This window comes from Scyliorhinus torazame, chromosome 1 (genome assembly GCF_047496885.1).
Source record: "Scyliorhinus torazame isolate Kashiwa2021f chromosome 1, sScyTor2.1, whole genome shotgun sequence".
Taxonomy (NCBI): Eukaryota; Metazoa; Chordata; class Chondrichthyes; order Carcharhiniformes; family Scyliorhinidae; genus Scyliorhinus; species Scyliorhinus torazame.
Window position 1 is genome coordinate 101,796,915 of NC_092707.1, and position 22,571 is coordinate 101,819,485.

The 22,571-nt window shown below is 48.0% G+C and overlaps 1 protein-coding gene across 5 annotated transcripts in view; it reads right to left on the bottom strand.

Moving 5' to 3' along the window:
* The window catches only part of sfi1 (SFI1 centrin binding protein), a 290,590-nt gene that overhangs the window by 145,899 nt on the left and 122,120 nt on the right, over positions 1 to 22,571 (bottom strand). For all 5 annotated transcript variants that reach the window (XM_072498737.1, XM_072498720.1, XM_072498747.1 and 2 more), the window contains 3 exons: positions 11,567 to 11,697; positions 4,691 to 4,772; positions 3,376 to 3,554 (listed from right to left, as the gene is read on the bottom strand). In XM_072498737.1, the coding sequence (XP_072354838.1) occupies positions 3,376 to 3,554; positions 4,691 to 4,772; positions 11,567 to 11,697 (392 nt within the window). The remainder of the gene's footprint in view (positions 1 to 3,375; positions 3,555 to 4,690; positions 4,773 to 11,566; positions 11,698 to 22,571) is intronic.

Below are 22,571 nucleotides of genomic sequence, written 5' to 3' on the forward strand. Positions count from 1 at the left end.
AACGTTAAGTGCAGTGTACCCCACCTCTTAAGATCCTTCCTGGCCTCCTCCACCAGCTTCGTTAAGTTCCACTTATGGAGCCCTGTCCATTCCCTCGCTACCTGAATCCCCAAGTACCTAAACCTATCCCTCGCTACCGTAAATGCATCCCCCTAAATTAGCCTGCTGTGCCAGCTCATTCACCCGGAATACCTCGCTTTTCTCTACATTCAGCTTGTATCCCGAGAACCCTCCAAACCGTCCCAACAGGCCCATAATCCTTCCCATACTTTCCAACGGATCCAAAACATACAGCAAGAGGTCATCGGCATAGAGCGACACCCGATGCTCCCGCTGTCCCCTCATTATCCCCTGCCACTCTGCCGACCCCCTGAGAGCCATCGCCAATGGCTCCTATGGCCAGCGCAAACAGCAGCGGCGACAGCTGGCACCCCTGCCTCGTACCCCTGTCTAAGTCAAAGCTTCGTAAGCTCATATCATTCGTCCTCACCCTCGCTCTTGGCACCACATACAGCAACCGCACCCATGCCACAAATCTCGGCCCACACCCAAACCTTCGAACAAGTACCGCCACTCCACCCGATCAAATGCTTTCTCCGTGTCAATGGACACCACCACCTCCGGTACCAGAGCTCTCGACGGATTCATCACCACATTCAACAGCCGTCTTATATTACTCGTGAGCGGCCTGCCCCTCAAGAAGCCCGTTTGATCTTTTGCAACCACTCCCAGGACACAATCCTCCATCCTCCCCACCAACAACTGAACCAATACTTTCACATCCGTGTTCAATTGTGATATGGGTCTATACGACCCACATTCCACCGGATCCTTCCCTTTTTGGGGATGAGTGTGATGAGCAGTAATCACACTCCAGTGCTTCATTAAACGCCCCCAACAGATGCGGTGCCAGGTTCGCCGCAAATTTCTTATAAAATTCTGCCGGGTACCCATCCGGCCCAGGGGCATTCCCCGACCTCATACCCCTGATACTATCCAGCACCTCCCTCAACCCCAGGGGCTCCTCCAACGCCTGCCTCTTTGCTTCCTCCACCTGGAGAAATTCCAGCTCGTCCAGAAACCACCCCATGTCCCCCTCCTCTCCTCCTTGGTCTGCCTCATAAAGTCCCTGGTAATACTCTCTAAATGCCTCATTTATCTTCCCTGGCTCTGACACCACGTCCCCAGCCCCAGTCCGGATCTTCAATATTTCCCTGGACGCAGCCTGCCTCCGCAACTGGTGCGCCAGCATGCGACTCACCGTCTCCCCATACTCGTATTGCACTCCTCTTGCCCTACGCAGTTGCCCTACCGCCCTCCCCGTTGTCAGCCTGTCAAATTGCCCCTGCAACTTTTTCCTCCTCGCCAATCCCTCCATGGTGGGCACCCTCGAATTTTCCCTGTCCACCTCCAGTATCTCGCTCACTAGACGGTCATGTTCCGCCCTCCTTTCCTTATTCGCACAAACCGTAAATGAGATAATTTCTCCCCGGACCACTGCCTTCAGTGCTTCCCAAAAAATGCCCGCCGACACCTCCCCATTCTGATTGAACTCCACATAATCCCTAATCGCCAACCGCACCTTATCACAAAAACCTCCATCCGCCAACAACCCCGAGTCAAACCTCCATCCCGGCCTCTGCTCTCGACCATTACATAGTGCCAGCACCCCAGTTCCCAAGCATTGTCCACTCAGTTCACCCCCAGTTTATGCTCCTTAAAGTAGTCTTCGGCCGCTTCTGGGGTCTCAAAATAATACTCCCGGCCTCCGAACGTCACCCATAATTTCGCCGGGTAGAGCACCCCAAACCTGATCTGCCGCCGGTACAGCACCGCCTTGGCCTTGTTGAAACCTGCCTGCTGTTTTGCCAACTCGGCTCCGATGTCCTGATAAATCCGGACGTTATTTCCCTCCAAGTCGCAGCTACGCTTCTCCCTGGCCCACCGTAGAATTTTCTCTTTCTCCACAAATTTATGGAGTCTCGCGATCGCCGCCCTCAGCGGCTCCCCAGCTCTAGGCTTTTGCCTCAGAGACCTATGCGCTCGGTCCACTTCAGGTGCCTCATCTAGCACCCCTTCTGCCACCAGTCCCACCAGCATCTTTGAGACGTACCTCGTGGCACTCACACCTTCCACTCCTTCAGACAGGCCCACTATTCGCAGGTTCTTTCTTCTCGAGGTATTCTCCTGCTCCTCAACCTTTGCCCTCAGCGTTTTACAAAGGTCTCCTAGGAGCCCCACCTCCGCCTCCAGAGCCACCACACGATCGCTGTGGTCCGAGATTACTCCTTCAATCTCCCAAATCTGTGACCCCTGCACCTCCAAACACCTCTCCATCCGCTCCAAAGTACTCTTCAGGGGTGCCACAGCTTCTGCAATGGCCTTTGCATGATCCTCATGCATTTCTTTCCTCTGTTTATGGAATTCCTCCTTGATAAAAGTAATCAGTTCCTGTATCTGGGGCCTTACAGCTTGCCCCTCCCCTGCCTGCATGCTGGAAGAGACTGTCTGTGAAGCACAAGACTGTTTCAACTTTCCAGCCAAATCTCTCACTGTTTTCTGCCAGGTCCGGTGATCAGAAGACATACCATTCCAGGGGTAAACTACTCCTCTAACATTCACCTACGCCTTTTCATCAACATTCCACCCGGATCTGCGTGAAAAGAGCCCTTTTCTGTGACTTTGAACAGGAACAGCCCTTTACGTGACCAATCACTCCATGGTCACCAGCGGAAGTCATCACTTTACTTTATTATGCTGGCTCTGACTTTTACTTATCCCTAGTGCTTCTTAGTTAATTTTTTTCAAACTAGAACTGACTGCAGGACACGGTTTCCGGACTGCTTCACTGCGTTACTGACTGCAGGACACTGTTTAATATTAATATGAATTGTTGGAGTGCCACCTTTTTGGTGGCATTAAGAAGACATTTTGAGAAATATACATTTGTAAACAGCTGCTGGTTTTACTCAGTTTTCTCACCTTCCTTGAAAACACAGCTCGCTCTGCAGTATAATCTTATGAACCCCAACAAGCCTCCAGCATCTTACACAAGTAGCCATCCTTTATGTGAGAGCTTAGAAAGCAAGAATCAGGCTATTTGAGCATAAGGGGACCACAGACTAAGCTATATTACCTGATGCCCACACATGCTCACATACGTTTCAGCACCACATATTGGACAGTCGTCTTAAGTGGGACCTAACTATACCACTCTATCAGGCCAGTTAACTCAATATAGAATGAGCACAAAGCTGGGATCTATGTAACTCCTTGTTCCACCACAAGATTCATTTACTACTCAGCCATTACATACCAAATATTAAGTTCAGTTGACTAAGGAAACGTCAGTAACAATTTTTTAAAAAAACATACTCTGCTTTCTGCTCAGCTGCAGTCTCTCTCCAAAAGTTTACAGATTTGAGCAGTAGCTGCTGTCTAAAGTGATCTGTAGCCATGGCCTCCTTCTCTTTCTCCTCCAGGCAGATGGCAGTCTTCTCACGCCAGCTCCACCAATACCGCAAAAACATGGAACGAACAGAATGAATCACAGCCTGCAGAAATAGAAATATTTCTATCAATTCCCTCCCAATGATACACGAGTTTCCCTTCCTGGGATCCACATTAGCTGATATTGTTAATGGTTCTCTCGCTTAAGGGGTTCTCACCCCTCCTTCAAATCTTCTCACATTACCCCTCTCCTCAAAAAAAAAAACCCTTAACCTCTCAATCCTTGTCCCATCTCTAACTTCCCTTTAATCTGCTCTAATGTGGCCGAACATGTCAAACGCTGCTTTATAGCACTCCTGTGAAGTGTCTTGGGATGTTTTATTACATTAAAGGCTTTTCATAAGCACAAGTTTTATCAAATAGAAACTGGAGTAGCTGGAATAAAACATGGCTCCCCTCACAAACCACTTTCACAGCTACGGAGTCATTTCTGAACCTCAGTCGCTAATTGTAATCACACTGTAATGGAAATGTGGCAGCCAATTGTAGATACAAAATTCCCAAATTCAGCAATGAGATCAATGACCAAATCATCTGTTATGTTGCTGCTGGATGAGCAATAGATGTTGGTCAGGATGCTGGGAGAACTCCCCTGGCACTTCCAGTAGTGTTGTAAGCTCTTTTACTCCCACCCGAGGGGACAAATGGATCGCAGCTCAAAATTACATCCAAAAGACAGAATCTCTGACAGTGCCGCACTGCTGTGTCCACCTGGATTCGGAACCCAAGTCTATAACAGAGTGGGCTGTTCACTGAGCCAAGGCTGACAACGTAATTAGTTCAACACTTACACTCACTCATTAATCTATTTTTCTATAAATTTAGAATACCCAATTATTTTTTTTTCCCAATTATGGGGCAATTTAGCGTGGCCAATCCACCTATCCTGCACATCTTTGGGTTGTGGGGGTGAAACCCAAGCAAACACGGGGAGAATGTGCAAACTCCACACGGCCAGTGACCCAGGGCCGGGATTCGAACCCGGGTCCTCAGCGCCGTAGGCAGCAATGCTAACCACTGTGCCACCGTGCTGCCCAATCTGTTTCACTGCGGCCTCAATTAATCTATTTCCCCAGGCCAATTTGACAACTGAACAGATCCCCCGAACAGTATAATTCAGAAAGTTTATTTTGTTACCTTCACTTATGATTGACAGTTCAAAGGATGAAGGTATATTTACCAGTCTTTCGGTCATTCGATTCTCACGCTGACGATCCATCTTCTCCCACCAAGTGTAAAATGTCAGTTTCAGCACTGTCTCTCTATGAAGGCAGTAAGTTAGATCTTATAGTTTATGGTAATGAACAGTCATACAGTTTTGTTGGGTAGGTACCTGGGCAGTGTCCTTCACAAGCCATTGTGGTGAATCCATTGGAGTTCTGACTCAAATGAATTGTTTGAACACCTCAATCCTGTCATGGCTGATCTGTATCTCAACTCCTTTTACCCAACTTGGGTAATTGTCTAATTTAACACAAATTAAGCTATCTCAGTTTTGAAATTTTCAATTAACTTTTTCAATTAACTCTTTTTGGAGATAGTGTTCCAGATTTCTCCTTGCCTTGGTGAAAATAAATACTTTCCGATATTATTTCTTCTCTAATTTTAATTCCAATTTTAAAGGTATGTCCCCTTTTTCAGGACTTACCCATCATCTCCAAATACTTTCTCTTCCAAAGGCTATGGCTCCTTGCACGGTTATCATCCACTGGTACCAAGCCCTTCGGTAGCTCATCAGTGGTTATTATTTATATTTGAGCGCTAGCTGTGTCAGCAAGGATAACAAAGTTGAGATTACACCTGCCCTCACCATTATTAATTCCCAACAGGAGGCATTGGGTCATGGTCAGGTGCCCAGAATCATGATAGGGTTACCCTTGTCCTCACCTTCTTCTCCCCCTCTGCCCCCCACCACCATCACCATCACCACCACCTGGTTCCACACACAACAGATCATCCATCACCATTTCTGCCACCTCCAGTGTGATTCCACTTCAAAACACATCTTCCCCTCCCTTCCCCTCATTGTGAAAGGACCATTCCTTTCCCAAATCTCTGGTCCAATTCTATCGAACCCCCAATTCCTCCTCCCCTTATTATGGTGCCCTCCCATACAAGTGTAGGACATACAGCACCTTCCCATTTATCTCCTTCCTTCTCAACATCCCCAAAACACATCCCCCTGTTCAAATAGTGACTATCGTACTTGACTATTGTGAAGAGAGACATTAACATCTTGCACCCATCAGGACAAACATAGGAATGTCAAATTTCAGAGAGTCACTGTTATGGGCCAGGGTTTAGAGAACCCCAAAGTGTATCATGGAGTTCACCTGACCAACAGCTTTTAATAGATTGTGGTATGGGGAGCACACGGCCCACTATACAGGTGTGGTACAGCAGAAATGGAAAAGTATTTTTTAAAGCAAAACAATGTTTATTCTATGAACTCAAGTTAACCTTTTTAAAACATACAGTCAACATCTTAGCAACCATTAATTCAAATCCAACCCCCAAAGAATACAACACTAAGTGTCTATTGCCATATAATCCTTAATAACTTCACAAACAACATCCAGAAAACAAAAGAACACCTTTTAACAGAAGCACATTAGGTTTACACTCACTACTGAGTACCATAAGACCATAAGACATAGGAGCGGAAGTAAGGTCATTCGGCCCATCGAGTCCACTCCACCATTCAATCATGGCTGATTTCAACTCCATTTACCCGCTCTCTCTCCATAGCCCTTAATTCCTCGAGAAATCAAGAATTTATCAACTTCTGTCTTAAAGACACTCAACGTCCCGGCCTCCACCGCCCTCTGTGCCAATGAATTCCACAGACCCACCACTCTCTGGCTGAAGAAATTTCTCCTCATCTCTGTTCTAAAGTGACTCCCTTTTATTCTAAGGCTGTGCCCCGGGGTCCTAGTCTCCCCTGCTAATGGAAACAACTTCCCTACATCCACCCTATCTAAGCCATTCATTATCTTGTAAGTTTCTATTAGATCTCCCCTCAACCTCCTAAACTCCAATGAATATAATCCCAGGATCCTCAGACGTTCATCGTATGTTAGGCCTACCATTCCTGGGATCATCCGTGTGAATCTCCGCTGGACCCGCTCCAGTGCCAGTATGTCCTTCGTGAGGTGTGGGGCCCAAAATTGCTTACAGTATTCTAAATGGGGCCTAACTAATGCTTTATAAAGCTTCAGAAGTACATCCCTGATTTTATATTCCAAGCCTCTTGAGATGAATGACAACATTGCATTTGCTTTCTTAATTACGGACTCAACCTGCAAGTTTACCTTTAGAGAATCCTGGACTAGGACTCCCAAGTCCCTTTGCACTTCAGCATTATGAATTTTGTCACCTTTTAGAAAATAGTCCATGCCTCTATTCTTTTTTCCAAAGTGCAAGACCTCGCACTTGCCCACGTTGAATTTCATCAGCCATTTCTTGGACCACTCTCCTAAACTGTCTAAATCTTTCTGCAGCCTCCCCACCTCCTCCATACTACCTGCCCCTCCACCTATCTTTGTATCATCGGCAAACTTAGCCAGAATGCCCCCAGTCCCGTCATCTAGATCGTTAATATATAAAGAGAACAGCTGTGGCCCCAACACTGAACCCTGCGGGACACCACTCGTCACCGGTTGCCATTCCGAAAAAGAACCATTTATCCCAACTCTCTGCCTTCTGCCTGACAGCCAATCGTCAATCCATGTTAGTACCTTGCCTCGAATACCATGGGCCCTTATTTTACTCAGCAGTCTCCCGTGAGGCACCTTATCAAAGGCCTTTTGGAAGTCAAGATAGATAACATCCATTGGCTCTCCTTGGTCTAACCTATTTGTTATCTCTTCAAAGAATTCTAACAATTCTTGTAGTTACCTTTATTTAACTGTAACACCTTTACATCTGATTCTACCTTCTTTCTTTCAAATTGGAGATTGAATTCGACCATATTATGATCACTGCCTCCTATGTGCTCCCTTACTTTAAGATCTTTAATCAAGTCTGGCTCATTACATAACACTAAGTCCAGAATGGCCTGTTCCCTCGTGGGCTCCGTCACAAGCTGTTCCAAAAAGCCCTCCTGTAAACATTCAATGAATTCCCTTTCCTTGGGTCCACTGGCAGCATTATTTACCCAGTCCACCTGCATATTGAAGTCCCCCATGATCACTGTGACCTTGCCTTTCTGACATGCACTTTCTATTTCGTGGTGCATTTTGTGCCCCCGGTCCCGACCACTGTTAGGAGGCCTGTACATAACTCCCATTATGGTTTTTTTGCCTTTGTGGTTCCTCAACTCTACCCACACAGACTCCACCATCATCTGACCCTATGTCATTTAGTGCTATTGATTTAATTTCATTCCTAATTAACAAGGCAACCCCGCCCCCTCTGCCCACCTCCCTGTCTTTTCGATAGGTTGTGAATCCCTGGATGTTTAAATGCCAGTCCTGAACCCCCTGCAACCATGTCTCTGTGATGCCTACCACATCATACCTGCCAGTCACAATCTGGGCCACAAGCTGATCTACCTTGTTCCGTACACTGCGCGCATTTAAATATAGCACCTTTAATTCTCTATTGACCGTCCCTTTTTATTTTCTTAGTGTGGTGGACCTTGGTTTACTGAGCCTTTCCATACACTGTGTCATATTTTGTGGGATGGGGACTATCGTAACCTCTCCTGAGTTTTGTCTTTTCGTGCTTTTTTGTATTCCTAAGCAGCTACGCTTCCCACTGATTACTTCACCTCTTGGTTCCCTGACTTTCCCTTCCCCCCAATCTTTAGTTTAAAGTCCTATTGACCACCCTATTTATTCTTTTCGCCATAACACTGGTCCCAGCTCGGTTCAGGTGGAGACCATCCCAACGGTATAGGTCCCTCCTGTCCCAAAACTGATGCCAGTGTCCCATGAAAAGGAACCCCTCTTTCCCACACCACTCTTTCAGCCACGTGTTAACTTCCCTTATTCTTGCCTCCCTATGCCAATTTGCACGTGGCTCGGGCAGTAATCCGGAGATTATGACCCTTGAGGACCTGTTTTTAATTTGAATCCTAGCTCTTTATAATCTCTAAACAGGTCCTCTTTCCTAGACTTGCCTATGTTGTTGGTACCGACATGGACCACAACAACTGGATCCTCCCCCTCCCTCTCCAGTATCCTTTCAAGCCGGTCAGAGATGTCCCGCACCCTAGCACCGGGCAGGCAACATACCATGCGGGACTCTTTATCCTGCTCACAAAGGATACTATCTATCCCCCTGATAATAGAATCCCCTACAACTACAACTTGCCTATTTACTCCCTCCCCTTGAATGGCCGACTGAACCATGGTGCCTTGGTCAGCTGACTCATCCTTCCTGCAGCCCTGTTCGCCATCCACACAGGGAGCAAGTGCCTCATACCTGTTGGACAGAGTCAAGGGCTGAGGCTCCTGAGTTCCTGACTGCTGGTTCCCTTTACCTGCCTGACTTGCAGTCACACCCTGCTGTCCCTGGCCACTGGCAGGATTTAAACTACTTACTCTGACAGGTGTGACTGCCTCCTGAAACACAGTGTCCAGGTAAGTCTCCCCCTCCCGGATGTGCCTCAGTGTTTGAAGCTCAGACCCCAGCTCATCAACTCTGAGCCGGAGCTCTTCGAGCAGCCAACACTTACTGCAGATGTGGTCGCTGCAGCTCGCAATGGGATCTGCCAGCTCCCACATCAAGCAGCTCAAGCAATTGGATTTTTTGTACATTTATAATTCTGAATTCACCAAATGATCAAGAGATAATCTTTTCATGGCAGAGAGATCAACAGTACACCTGCTCTGTCTGGCTTCAGCTCCAACACTGAAAACGAAACTAAAACACACTCTGCAGCAAACAGCCTAAAATGAAAGTAAAAAGCTGACAGACAGCCCAGTTCCACCCACACTCTGACATCACCGCAGTAATGAGCAGCCAAACATTTCTTAAAGCAACATTCTCACGACAGTCACAAACACTTATACCACAGGAGAAAAAGGTGATTGATGGTTGGCAAGTTGGCTTTGATTGGTCGAGGCGTTGTCATGGCGAACGCATGGAGTTTCTTATTTCAGAAAACATTCAAGTTCTGTCCTACCAAGTATCTTATTTATCCTTTTTTCAATTTAGCGTACTTTATTCACTGCTCACAATCCCACCCTCTATCTGTTGAGGAGTCCAAATGCAGTCTTGGTGAACCATTTTGTAAGACACGTCCAGCCAGCCCCAAAACTTGACGCAGAGCTTCCGGTTGCTTGTCATTTTAATTCTCCATTCCACTATAACCTTCGCTTCGAACACTGTGACAACAAAGTGCAGCGTACGCATGAGGTACAGGCAACCATCCAATCTTAACATTAAGTTGAATAATTTCAGATCACATTTGCTGTCCCCCATTCCCTTTACCTTTTTTTGATTTTTCTCTCGTCATAGAATCATAGAATTTACAGTGCAGAAGGAGGCCATTCGGCCCATCGAACCTGCACCGGCCCTTGAAATGAGCACCCTACCCAAGCCCATGCCTCCAACCTATCCCCTTAACCCAGTAACCTCACCTCACCTTTTTGAACACTAAGAGCAATTTAGCATGGCCAATCCACCTAACCTGCACATCTTTGGACTGTGAAAGAAAACCGGAACACCCGGAGGAAACCCACGCAGACATGGGGAGAACGTGCAGACTCCACACAGACAGTGACCCAAACCGGGAATCGAACCTGGGACCCTGGAGCTGTGAAAGAAACTGTGTTAACCACTGTGCTACCGTGCTGCCCCGTGTTTTGTTCTTATGTGTATTTTGGGCAGCTATTGTTTGTGATTATTTTGCCTTCCCCATTTACAACTCCTCAAGATCCATCTTTTATTTCTATAATTGCTGCGTTACCATCTCCTTTTGCCTTGCAAAATCATCCCTTTTGCCAATTGATCTCTCCTGCTTTCCAACCTCTCACAGACCTTTGTGTTAGTTTTCTCCATCTCACCCCATAAAGTGCTTTAAAGTGCTTTAAAACTCTCACATCCTTAACTTTTCCCAATTCTGATGAAAGATCGTCGATTTGAAACATTAACTCGATTTCTCTCACCACAGATACAGCCAGAGCTGTTGAATATTTCTAGAATTTTACATTTTTATTTAAGAACAGGAAAGCCAGGGCAGCACGGTGGCGCAGTGGTTAGCATTGCTGCCTCACGGTGCCAAGGTCACAGGTTCGATCCCGGCTCTGGGTCGCCGTCCGTGTGGAGATGCACATTCTCCCCGTGTTTGCATGGGTTTCGCCCCCACAATCCAAAGATGTGCAGGTTAGGTGGATTGGCCACACTAAATTACCCCTTAATTGGAAAAAATGAATTGGGTACTCAAATTTTTTTTAAAAAAGAACAGGAAAGTCCCAAATTGATCCCCAGTCTGTGCCAAGCGAGCTGATTTCAGTCCAGGTGAAGAACATAGAACATACAGTGCAGAAGGAGGCCTTTCGGCCCATCGAGTCTGCACCAACTCACTTAAGCCCTCACTTCCACCCTATCCCCGTAACCCAATAACCCCTCCTGACCTTTTTGGACACTAAGGGCAATTTAGCATGGCCAATGCACCTAACCTGCACATCTTTGGACTGTGGGCTTAAACCGGAGATCCCGGAGGAATCCCACGCAGACACGGGGAGAACGTGCAGACTCCGCACAGACCCAGCAGCGAATCAAACCTGGGACCCTGGTGCTGTGAAGCCACAGTGCTACCCACTGTGCTACCGTGCTTCCCTAAAGGTTGAGACATTATTGATTTTACTGTATTAAGAGCTGAAGATCACCAGAGATTTCACCATCCCTTCCCCTCCCACTCCCCACCAATGAAATATTAGTGGGGACATCCGATGAAGGGCTGACCAAGCTCAGCCGTGATGTCCCTACAGTCAAATTACTTTCCAGTTTACAAAAAACAGCTACATGGGCCTCACAGAACTTGGTACATTCAGGATTGCAGGAGGCAAATAGGATAAAAAGCCTCTAGAAAGAACTTGGACAGTACCTGTGAAACTCCCATGCAGTCTCTTTCATCTTATCCAAGCATTTCTTTTCACTGACAAATATTTTCCACTTCTTTAGATATAAAGGCAATATCGTCCGACTGTAAAGAGCATTAGCCTTCTTATCCTGAATCTGAAAATAAGTCCAAACAAATGCATTAAACAGGGAAGAAGCTCTGTCTCCAATTAAGAGGTAAATTTCTGTGCTGCGTTCCTCTTTGGGATACATGGCCCATGACCACCACCACCCCTCCCCCTGCCCCACAAAAAACTAGACCATATGGCCATGAATTCCTTGCAGTACCTACTTTTTCTTTTCCAAAGGAAGTGGTGCCCACCCCAAGGAGACACAGATTCAGCTCTTGACTGAAGCAATTCAGTGAATCAGGGCCCACAACACCAGACCTGTCCCAGAGGATCAGTATTCTTTCGGAAAAGAACCATCACCTGACATCTGACCAAGATCTGGCCTTATATGATTTAGAAGTGGGATTCCCAGTCCTCCCTTAACTATTTAATTGGAACAAACTATTAATTTGAACAGAAACGATCCTTCATTATCTTCAAAACCTCAATCAGATCACCCTTTAGTCTAAGCTTCGCTCTAGTATAGAATGCCAAGTCTTTTAGCCTATCTTTTATCCAGTGAGGAGACTGGGCCTATAATCTCTTGAGTTTAGAAGGATAAGAGACGATCTCATTGAAGCATACAAAATTTTTATTGGGAACGACAGGGTAGGTGCAGGAAGGATGTTTCAACTAACTGATGGTCGACACGAGGCAACCTCCTCGGAGGTGAACCTTTAAGTTCTCTACTCCAGAGGGGTGTGGAGGCTCAGTCATTGAGCATATTCAAGACAGAGATCGATAGATTTCCAGATGGTAAAGATATCGCGTGATATGGGATAGTGAGAGAAAATGTTTTTGAGAGCGATCATCAGCTATGATCTAGTTAAATGGTGGAGTCTACTCGGGGAGCCAAATGACCTATTCTTGCTCGATTTTCTATGGTACAATCTTGCCAGTCAAGGTGCTTTATAATCACTGGTGCTTCCAAAGACTCAATATCACTCACCATGTGAGAAGCCCAAAACTGGACATGGTATTCCTGACCAAGGTCTTGTACTAGGACATATAGTCTGCCTCATCTTGTTTTCAACTGTTCCATGGGTGTACCTCAACATTCTATTTGCTCCAGCTATCGTTTCACAGCACTACTCATGAGCCTTCAGTAATGGAGGCTCTAGAATGCCCAGATTCCTTTGTTTCCTACATTTTCAAAAGGCTTTTCCCTGAGGGGTGTAGGAATATGGAAGCCAGGACAACCAGCATTCAAAGACGACAAGTCATTCATCAAGTTGCATGTCATAATGAGGCAGAGCAACAGCAGAAAAGGAAGGAAATTCTACATTCCGAATCCCACTACTGCATGCAACATCCAGATCCATGTGCCCAAAGATATATGGGTCAAAAATGATCCTGCTCAGCCACATGAAGACCCATGGCAGAAACCCATGACCCCGAGTAGGCACCATTCTTAAAGCAAGGGACAGCCAAGTAATAATAATCGTTATTAGTGTCACAAGTATGCTTACATTAACACTGCATTGAAGTTACTGTGAAAATCCCCTATTCGCCACACTGTGGCATCTGTTCGGGTAAAGACAACGACGTTTCGTATTTGGCCCACCAACATGCATAAGATTGCACTTGTCCAAGTTATACATCAATTGCCAATTTAAGCACAACCTCCAAACAGATAAAGATCTGCCTGAAGCAAAAGGGGTTAATCTACACTGCTATCACTCACACAGATCGTAATGTCTTTTCCAAATTTACAGATTGAGCCCCCAATACTAACGTCCATGCTTATAAGAACCAGCCATATAAATACTGTGGCTACAGGTCAGAGGCTGGGAGTTCTGTGGCAAATAGCATGCCCCCTGACTCTCCAAAGCCTGGCCACCATCTACAAGGCACAAGTCAGGAGTGTGATGGAATATTCTCCACATGTTTGGGTGAGTGCAACTTGAGCAACACTCAAGAAGCTCAACATCATCCAAATAAAAAGCAGCCCACATGGACAGCAACACCCACATCCAAAGAACAAATTAATTTTTTTAAATCTTGATTGGCACCCATTCCACCACCTTCAACATTCCCTCCCTCCATCACCAATGCATAGTGGAGGTAGTGTGTACCATCTACAAGATGTCCTGCACATCTCACCAAGGCTCCTTTGATAGCACCTTCCAAACCCACAACCTATACAAAGAAATGTACAGCACAGGAACAGGCCCTTCGGCCCTCCAAGCCCGTGCCGACCATACTGCCCGACTAAACTACAATCTTCTACACTTCCTGGGTCCGTATCCTTCTATTCCCATCCTATTCATATATTTGTCAAGATGCCCCTTAAATGTCCCTATCGTCCCTGCTTCCACTACCTCCTCCGGTAGTGAGTTCCAGGCACCCACTACCCTCTGCGTAAAAAAACTTGCCTCGTACATCTACTCTAAACCTTGCCCCTCTCACCTTAAACCTATGCCCCCTAGTAATTGACCCCTCTACCCTGGGGAAAAGCCTCTGACTAAGAACAAAGTGGGCAGATATTTGGGAACATTGTCTCCTACAATCTCCCCTCCAAGCCAAACATCATCCAGATTTAGAACTATATCGCCGTTCTTTCATCGTCGCTGGATCAAAATCCTGGAATTCCCTCCCTAACAGCATTGTAGATGTATGTACATCACGTGGACTGCAGTAGTTCAAGGTGGCACATCATCACCACGTTTGCAAAGGCAATTAGGGATGGGTATTAAATGCTGGCCTAGCCAGCAAGGCCCACATCCCATGAAATGATCATTTAAAATGCTTTTTAAAACTAGTAAAGAGCAACATTTCCTGAGGGACACCACTGGTACCTAGTCTGCAAATCCAGCTATACCTACTTTGTGCCTACATCCCTCCAGCCAGATGTCAATCTAACCCAATATTACCACTAATACCAGAGAAAAGCCTCTTGTGTGGAACATCATCAAAAGGTTTTGGAAAATCCAAGTTGGCAATATCTTCTGGGCTTCACTCATCCATCAACTTCGGAACACCTTTAAATTTAGAATTGTAAAACATGACCCTTTTTACGATGCCATGTGGATGTCACAATATGTTCCTCTTGAAACAATCATTCATATATTGCATCTCTGAGGATTCTCTCAAGCATTTTTTTCTATTACTGATATTAACGAGTCTACAGTTACCTGGTTCCGTCTTATAACCTTTTTTCAAAATAGGTTTGTGACATTTCAAACGAGTTGTGACATTTCATATCATACGTCACACAAGATGAAATCAAAACATGCATCTACAAGAATTTACAGCAACTTAGTTTTGGTTATTTTACATAGGATGTGTCTTCTCGATATGTGGAGCTCATCATTCAGGGTGTGTTAGCTACGGTCATAAGGTAATTGAGCATGACACAAAGATACCGTAAGAAAAAAAATGCAGTTGAGGGGGGTGCCCCGGTTTGGGAGAACCCACCACCCCAACAGTTGGCCTTTACGGTTGTACGGCCTGCCCTACAGTGGGAGCGTTCAGCCAGGACGGACAGCCAGTGGGTGTGTACACAACACACCTCTCAGTAAAAGGTCGCAATGGCCTCCTTAATCTCATCCGGCGTTGCGACTTGTTTGCGTTCCTATCCCTCACCCAAGTTAATCCTCTCGTGGATGCCTGCTTTCTCAGCTGCTGAGCCAGCAGGCGGCTGGCCTTGTCTCCATGTTCATAAAAGGTCCCCCGTGTCTTGTCGGAGCTGGTGCAGTGCTTTCCCAGTGGAGAGCAGGAGAAAGCCCATTTGTAGCTTTTTCCTCTCCGCCAGTAATTTCACGGTCGGGACCGTGAAGTACCACCGCTACACCTCCAGTATGGAGTCGTTTAGCTGTTGCCTAGCTGCCAACTGCTTCCTATCTACAGGACGTACAGTAGTCCTGTATGCAATAATCTCCCCCCTTATCACCGCTTTCAGTGAGACCTCCACATTCTGGTTGCAGGCACACAGAATGCCTTGTCGGCGAGGAGGGCTCTGTCCAACTGCTATCGCTGGAAGCATGATTTTCCCCACTACAAAGAAGTCGATCCTAGTGTGGACACTGTGGACCTGGGAGAAGGAGGAGAACTCCTTCTCCTTTGGGTGTGCGAGCCTCCATGGGTCCACTGCACCCGCCCCGGTCCCGTAACACGACTGGTTTGTCTGTCCCACCCAGCTCTTTCTTACCCACAGGTCTCTTGAAGGAAGATTCGGGGAGGCTGTGACATAGTGGTATTGTCACTGGACTAATAAACCAGAGGCCCAGGGTAATGTTCTGGGTACCTGGGTTCGAATCCCACCATGGCAATTGGTGGAATTTGAATTCAATAAAAATCTGGAATTTAAAGTCTAATATTGACCATGAAACCATTGTCGATTGTCATGTAAACAAGTAAATTCACAAGTTCAAGACATTAATTTCCTGCTCCTCCACAGGGATCACCATTTATTATTGCAGACAACAATCTTCTAGAAATCACTGGACTGACAAGATTGCCCCCTTTTATGTGATACTATCGCTGTTGAAAGCCCTGAAAAAATTGTTAAGTAGGTGTAACTGTGTTTATAGCTAAGCTGGGACTTCTGAACAACCTCTCTGACCCTGGAAATCAAATTTTATATTTGTGTAATGTCAAATCTTTCCATGATGATAAAAACTTCCATAATTTTAGAAAAACTTATGATATTTTAGCTTTTAATGCGTACATTGCATTCTTTATTTTGCTCTGCAAAATTTATAAAAGGGGTCATATAATCAGTGCATTTTACCTCCTAGTTTGCTGTAAGAATTCTTCAATGTGTAACTGAATTAAAGATTAATACCATGAAAAGAGGCCTTGAAGGTAAAGGTACTGGGTGATTCTTAAAATACATTTGATTTCTACATGCGTCACTTTGCCGATCATGACGTGGCTGCCATTGTTACTCAGGTTACGTACAAAGTACAGTCACACCTCAGTTCCAATATTGCTAGTTATTAAACAACAATAAAATAATCCGACTTCCGGTGGCGGTGATGCACTGCTAAGCCGCACGTTTCGGCAGCTCCCGTTCTAACGGATTTTGGGCTCTTTTCGGGAGCCCCAACGGAAATTTTTTCAGACCAAACCCAGTGTGGGGTGACGAAGGAAGGAGTTCCCCCCGGGTGTGCATGGAAAGGATCGGTGGTAGTGGCCAGATTGCGAAGGATCCTTTGGAGCAGCGGCAGAGAAGAGAAGGAAGAAGCAAGATGGCGACGGATGGAGCCCAGACGACATGGGGCCCGGACCAGCAGGAATTCCTCCGACGGTGTGTGGAGGAATTAAAGAAGGAGGTGCTGGCGCCGATGTTATTGGTAATCGAAGGGCTAAAAGAAACACAAAAGGCCCAGGCGATAGAGCTCCGTGGGGTGAAGGCAAAGGCATCCGAAAACGAGGATGAGATTCTGGGCCTAGCGGTAAAAATGGAGACGCACGAGGCGCTACATAAGAGGTGTATCGAAAGGCTCGAAGTCCTGGAGAACAGCTCGAGGAGAAAGAACCTCCGGATTCTGGGTCTCCCCGAAGGAGTGGAGGGAGCTGACGTTGGGGCTTATGTGAGCACGATGCTTCATTCGCTAATGGGAGCTGAGGCCCCCTCAGGCCCCCTGGAGGTGGAAGGGGCTCACCGGGTCCGTGTGAGGAGACCAAAGGCTGGAGAACCACCAAGGGCGATAGTTGTGAGATTTCACCGCTTCACCGACAGAGAGGCTGTTTTGAGCTGGGCCAAGAAGGTACGGAGTAGCAGGTGGGAGAATGCGGTGATACGAGTGTATCAGGACTGGAGCGCGGAGGTGGCGAGAAGGAGGGCGAGCTTTAATCGGGCCAAGGCGGAGCTTCACAAGAAGAAAATAAAGTTTGGGATGCTGCAGCCGGCGCGATTGTGGGTCATGCACCAAGGCAAACATTACTACTTTGAAACGTCGGATGAGGCATGGACCTTCATCCAAGAAGAGAAACTGGACCAGAACTGAGGGACTGATGCTGTGGAGGAGACGACGATGTCGATGTATAGAAATGTAAATTGGGGAATGGGAGGTTCACAGTATCGAGACGATAGACGGGGTTTTTTCTCCTCTTGACGGGGGGGACACTGAGAAATGTGGGCTCCGGTGGAAAAAGGGACTGAGGGGGGGGGATGGGGAATGGGGGAGCTGCGCCATAGGGGGCGGGGCTGATCCAGGAAAGCACAGGTTTTTTCCCACGCTAGGGAGATGATGGCGGGAAGATAGGCGCAAGAAGGATGAGAGTTCCACACACGGGGGGGGGGGGGTCAAAGAGAGAGCGGGGGGAAGCCGGGGTCAGTTGGAGTCAGCTGACTTTCGGAAGCATCATGGGGGGAGTAACCAAGCTAGATGGGGATCTGGCGGGGGCGGGGGGGGGGGGGGTGTCAACTGGGTTGCTGCTGCTGGGAGCGAGAGGGAGCTGGCAAGGGAAGAGGTGGTCGGGACGGGAGGGCGCCGCCTGGGGGACGGGTGGGTGCGCGGGACCCGGACGGGGAACTGGCCTAGAATAGGGGATGGCTAATTGGCGGGGGGGTGGGGGTGGGGGCGGGCGGCCCCCAATCCGGCAGATCACGTGGAATGTGAGAGGCCTAAATGGGCCGATTAAGAGGGCCTGAGTCTTCGCACACTTAAAAGGACTGAAGGCAGATGTGGTCATGCTTCAGGAGACGCATCTGAAGGTGGGCGGATCAGGTTAGGTTAAGGAAAGGATGGGTGGAACAGGTGTTCCACTCAGGGTTGGATGCAAAAAAATAGAGGGGTGGCGATATTGGTGGGGAAACGGGTGTCGTTCGAGGCTAGGAATATAGTGGTCGACAACGGGGGTAGATATGTGATGGTGAGTGGTAGATTGCAGGGAAAGGAGGTCGTGCTGGTAAATGTATATGCCTCGAACTGGGATGACGTGGGATTTATGAAGCGGATGCTGGGACGTATCCCGGACCTGGAGGTGGGAAGCCTGGTAATGGGGGGGGATTTCAATACTGTGCTGGATCCAGGGTTAGATAGATCTAGATCCAGGACCGGAAGAAGGCCGGCAGCGGCCAAGGTGCTTAGGGGTTCATGGAGCAAATGGGGGGAGTGGATCCGTGGAGATTTGCTAGGCCGTTGGCCAAAGAGTTCTCCTTTTTCTCCCATGTCCATAAGGTATACTCCCGAATAGATTTCTTTGTTTTGAGCAGGGCACTGATTTCGAAGGTGGCAGGAACGGAGTATTCGGCCTTAGCTGTTTCAGACCATGCCCCGCACTGGGTGGATCTGGAACTAGGAGAGGAGAGGGAACAGCGCCCACTCTGGCGACTGAATGTGGGACTATTGGCGGATGAGGGGGTCTGTGGAAGGGTGCGGGGATGTATTGAGAGGTACCTGGAGGCCAATGACGACGGTGAGATCCAGGTGGGGGTAGTATAGGAAGCGCTGAAGGCGGTGGTTAGGGGAGAGTTGATCTCCATTAGGGCTTATAAGGAGAAAAAAAGAGGGCAAAGAAAGGGAGAGATTAGTGGGGGAGATTTTGAGGGTGGATAAAAGATATGCAGAGGCCCCGGACGAAGGACTATATAGAGAGAGGCGAAGACTTCAGACGGAGTTTGACCTGCTGACCACAGGGAAGGCAGAAGCACAGTGGAGGAAGGCACAGGGGATGAGATACGAATATGGGGAAAAGGCGAGCCGGCTGCTGGCCCACCAGCTTCGCAAGAGGATAGCGGCGAGGGAAATTGGGGGAGTCAGGGATGAAACGGGAACTACGGAGCGGAGAGCAGGGAAGGTAAATGAGGTGTTTAAGACCTTTTATGAGAGGTTATATAGGTCCCAACCCCCGGAGGGAAAAGAGGGGATGCAGCAGTTTCTGGACCAACTAAGGGTCCCGAGGGTGGAGGAGCAGGAGGTGGCAGGTCTGGGGGCGCCAATTGAGGTGGATGAGGTGACTAAAGGGCTGGGGAACATGCAGGCAGGGAAGGCCCCGGGACCAGACGGGTTCCCGGTGGAATTTTACAGGAAATATGTGGACTTGTTGGCCCCGCTGCTGGCGAGAACCTTTAACGAGGCCAGAGAAGGGGGGACTCTACCCCCGACAATGTCGGAGGCGACGATATCACTAATCCTGAAGCGGGATAAAGATCCGCTGCAATGCGGGTCATACAGGCCTATCTCGCTCCTGAATGTAGACGCCAAGTTGCTGGCAAAAGTGCTGGCGATGAGGATCGAGGATTGTGTCCCGGGGGTGGTGCATGAAGACCAGACAGGGTTTGTAAAAGTGAGACAACTGAATGTCAACGTGCGACGGCTGTTGGGGGTGATAATGAAGCCCCCAGCGGAGGGGGAGGCAGAGATAGTGGTAGCGATGGATGCAGAGAAGGCATTCGATAGGGTAGAGTGGGAGTATCTATGGGAGGTGTTGACGAGGTTTGGGTTCGGGGAGGGGTTTGTCAGTTGGGTCAAACTCCTATATGGAGCCCCAGTGACAAGTGTAGTCACAAATCGGCAAAGATCGGAGTATTTTCGGTTACATAGGGGAACAAGGCAGGGGTGTCCCCTGTCCCCATTACTGTTCGCGTTGGCAATTGAACCACTGGCCATAGCGTTGAGAGACTCTAAGAAATGGAGGGGGGTGGTTAGAGGGGGAGAGGAACATCGAGTGTCACTCTACGCAGATGACCTACTGCTATATGTGGCGGATCCTGTAGAGGGGATGACAGAGGTTCTGCAGATATTGAGGGAGTTTGGAGATTTTTCCGGGATATAGGCTAAATATGGGGAAGAGTGAGCTTTTCGTAGTACACCCTGGGGATCAGGGAAGAGGGATAGACGCCCTGCCGCTAAGGAGAGTGGAAAGGAGCTTCCGATATTTGGGGATTCAGGTAGCCAAGAGCTGGGGAACTCTACACAAACTCAATCTGACGCGGCAGGTGGAGCAGATGGAGGAGGATTTCAAGAGGTGGGATATGCTGCCGCTCTCACTGGCGGGCAGAGCGCAGGCGGTAAATATGATGGTCCTCCCAAGGTTTCTTTTTGTGTTTCAATGTCTCCCCATTCTGATCACTCAGGCCTTTTTCAAGAAAATAGACAGGAGTGTTATGAGTTTCGTGTGGGCAGGGAAGACCCCGAGGGTAAGGAGGGGGTTCCTGCAGCGCAGCAGGGACAGAGGGGGACTGGCGTTGCCGAATTTGGACGACTACTACTGGGCCGTCAATGTGGCGATGGTTTGTAAGTGGATGAGGGAGGGAGAGGGGGCGGCGTGGAAGAGGCTGGAGATGGCGTCCTGTAAAGGAACGAGCCTAAAGGCGCTGGTGATGGCGCCGCTGCCGCTTTCCCCGAAAAGGTATACCACAAACCCAGTGGTGGTGGCAACCTTAAGGATCTGTGGCAATGGAGGCGACACAGGGGGGTGACGGGTGCCTCGGTGTGGTCCCCGATCAGGAAAAACCATAGGTTTGTCCCAGGAAGGATGGACGGAGGGTTCCAGAGCTGGCATCGGGCAGGAATTAGGAGATTGAGAGACTTGTTTATTGATGGGGAGTTTGCAAGCCTGGGAGTGCTGGAGGAAAAGTATGAGTTGCCCCCGGGGAATATCTTCAGATATATGCAAGCGAGGGCGTTTACGAGGCAACAGGTGAGGGAAATTCCGCTGCTCCCGACACAGGGGATCCAGGATAGAGTGATTTTGGGGGTATGGGTCGGGGAGGGCAAAGTGACCGAAATATACCAGGAGATGAGAGAGGAGGGGGAGGCGCTGGTAGAGGAGCTGAAAGGAAAATGGGAAGAAGAGCTGGGGGAGGAGATTGAGGAGGGGCTGTGGGCTGATGCCCTGAGTAGGGTAAATTCCTCTTCCTCGTGTGCCAGGCTTAGCCTGATACAATTCAAGGTTCTACACAGAGCACACATGATGGGAGCAAGACTGAGCAGGTTCTTCGGAGTGGAGGACAGGTGCGGGAGGTGCGTGGGAAGCCCGGCGAACCACACACGTATGTTCTGGTCGTGTCCGGCACTGGATGAGTACTGGAGGGGAGTGGCAAAAGTGTTTTCAAAGGTGGTGAAGGTCCGGGTCAAGCCAGGCTGGGGGTTAGCTATATTTGGGGTAGTGGAAGAGCCGGGAGTGCAGGAGGCGAAAGAGGCCGATATTCTGGCCTTTGCGTCCCTGGTAGCCCGGCGAAGGATCTTACTTATGTGGAAGGAAGCGAAACCCCCCGGCGTGGAGGCCTGGATAAACGATATGGCAGGGTTCATAAAACTGGAAAGAATGAAGTTTGCGTTGAGAGGATCGGCTCAGCGGTTCTCCAGGCGGTGGCAACCGTTCCTTGACTATCTCGCGGAACGTTAAGGGAAAATAGATAGTCAGCAGCAGCAGCCCAGAGGGGGGGGGGGGGGGAGCACTATTTTTTGTTACTTTGTTAGTTCACTATTTTATTTAAATAATGTTACTTATTAGCTATTGTGTTATTTTTTATGTTGATTTGTAAAGTGGAAAAATTGTGTTTGAAAACTTTAATAGAATATATATATTTTTTTAAAACAATAAAATAATCCTGAACTGTTCAGGATGTCTGATCACCAACTTAATCAAGTAATTAGAGACCTCAGGAGTAATTTAATGAATCAGAATTGCAATGTAGATCAAGACACACATTAATATGTGTAATTCAGTAGGGACTCTCTTACAGACCGAAAATTAATTATTTTTCACAAGAGTTCCTAGTTACTTTCCAAGTTTGTCCGCATAGTTGGGGACCCACTGGGCATAGTGGGAGAAAAGCCCCAGGCATCGTTAGAGTACCTTGAGGCTGTGGAGAAGGGGAAGTTCTGTGAGGGGGCGCATGCGGTCGGGGTCGGGCCCTAGGACTCAGTTTTCCACGACATAGCCGAGGAAAACGCATTTCTCCTGGTTGTAGGTCAAGTTAAC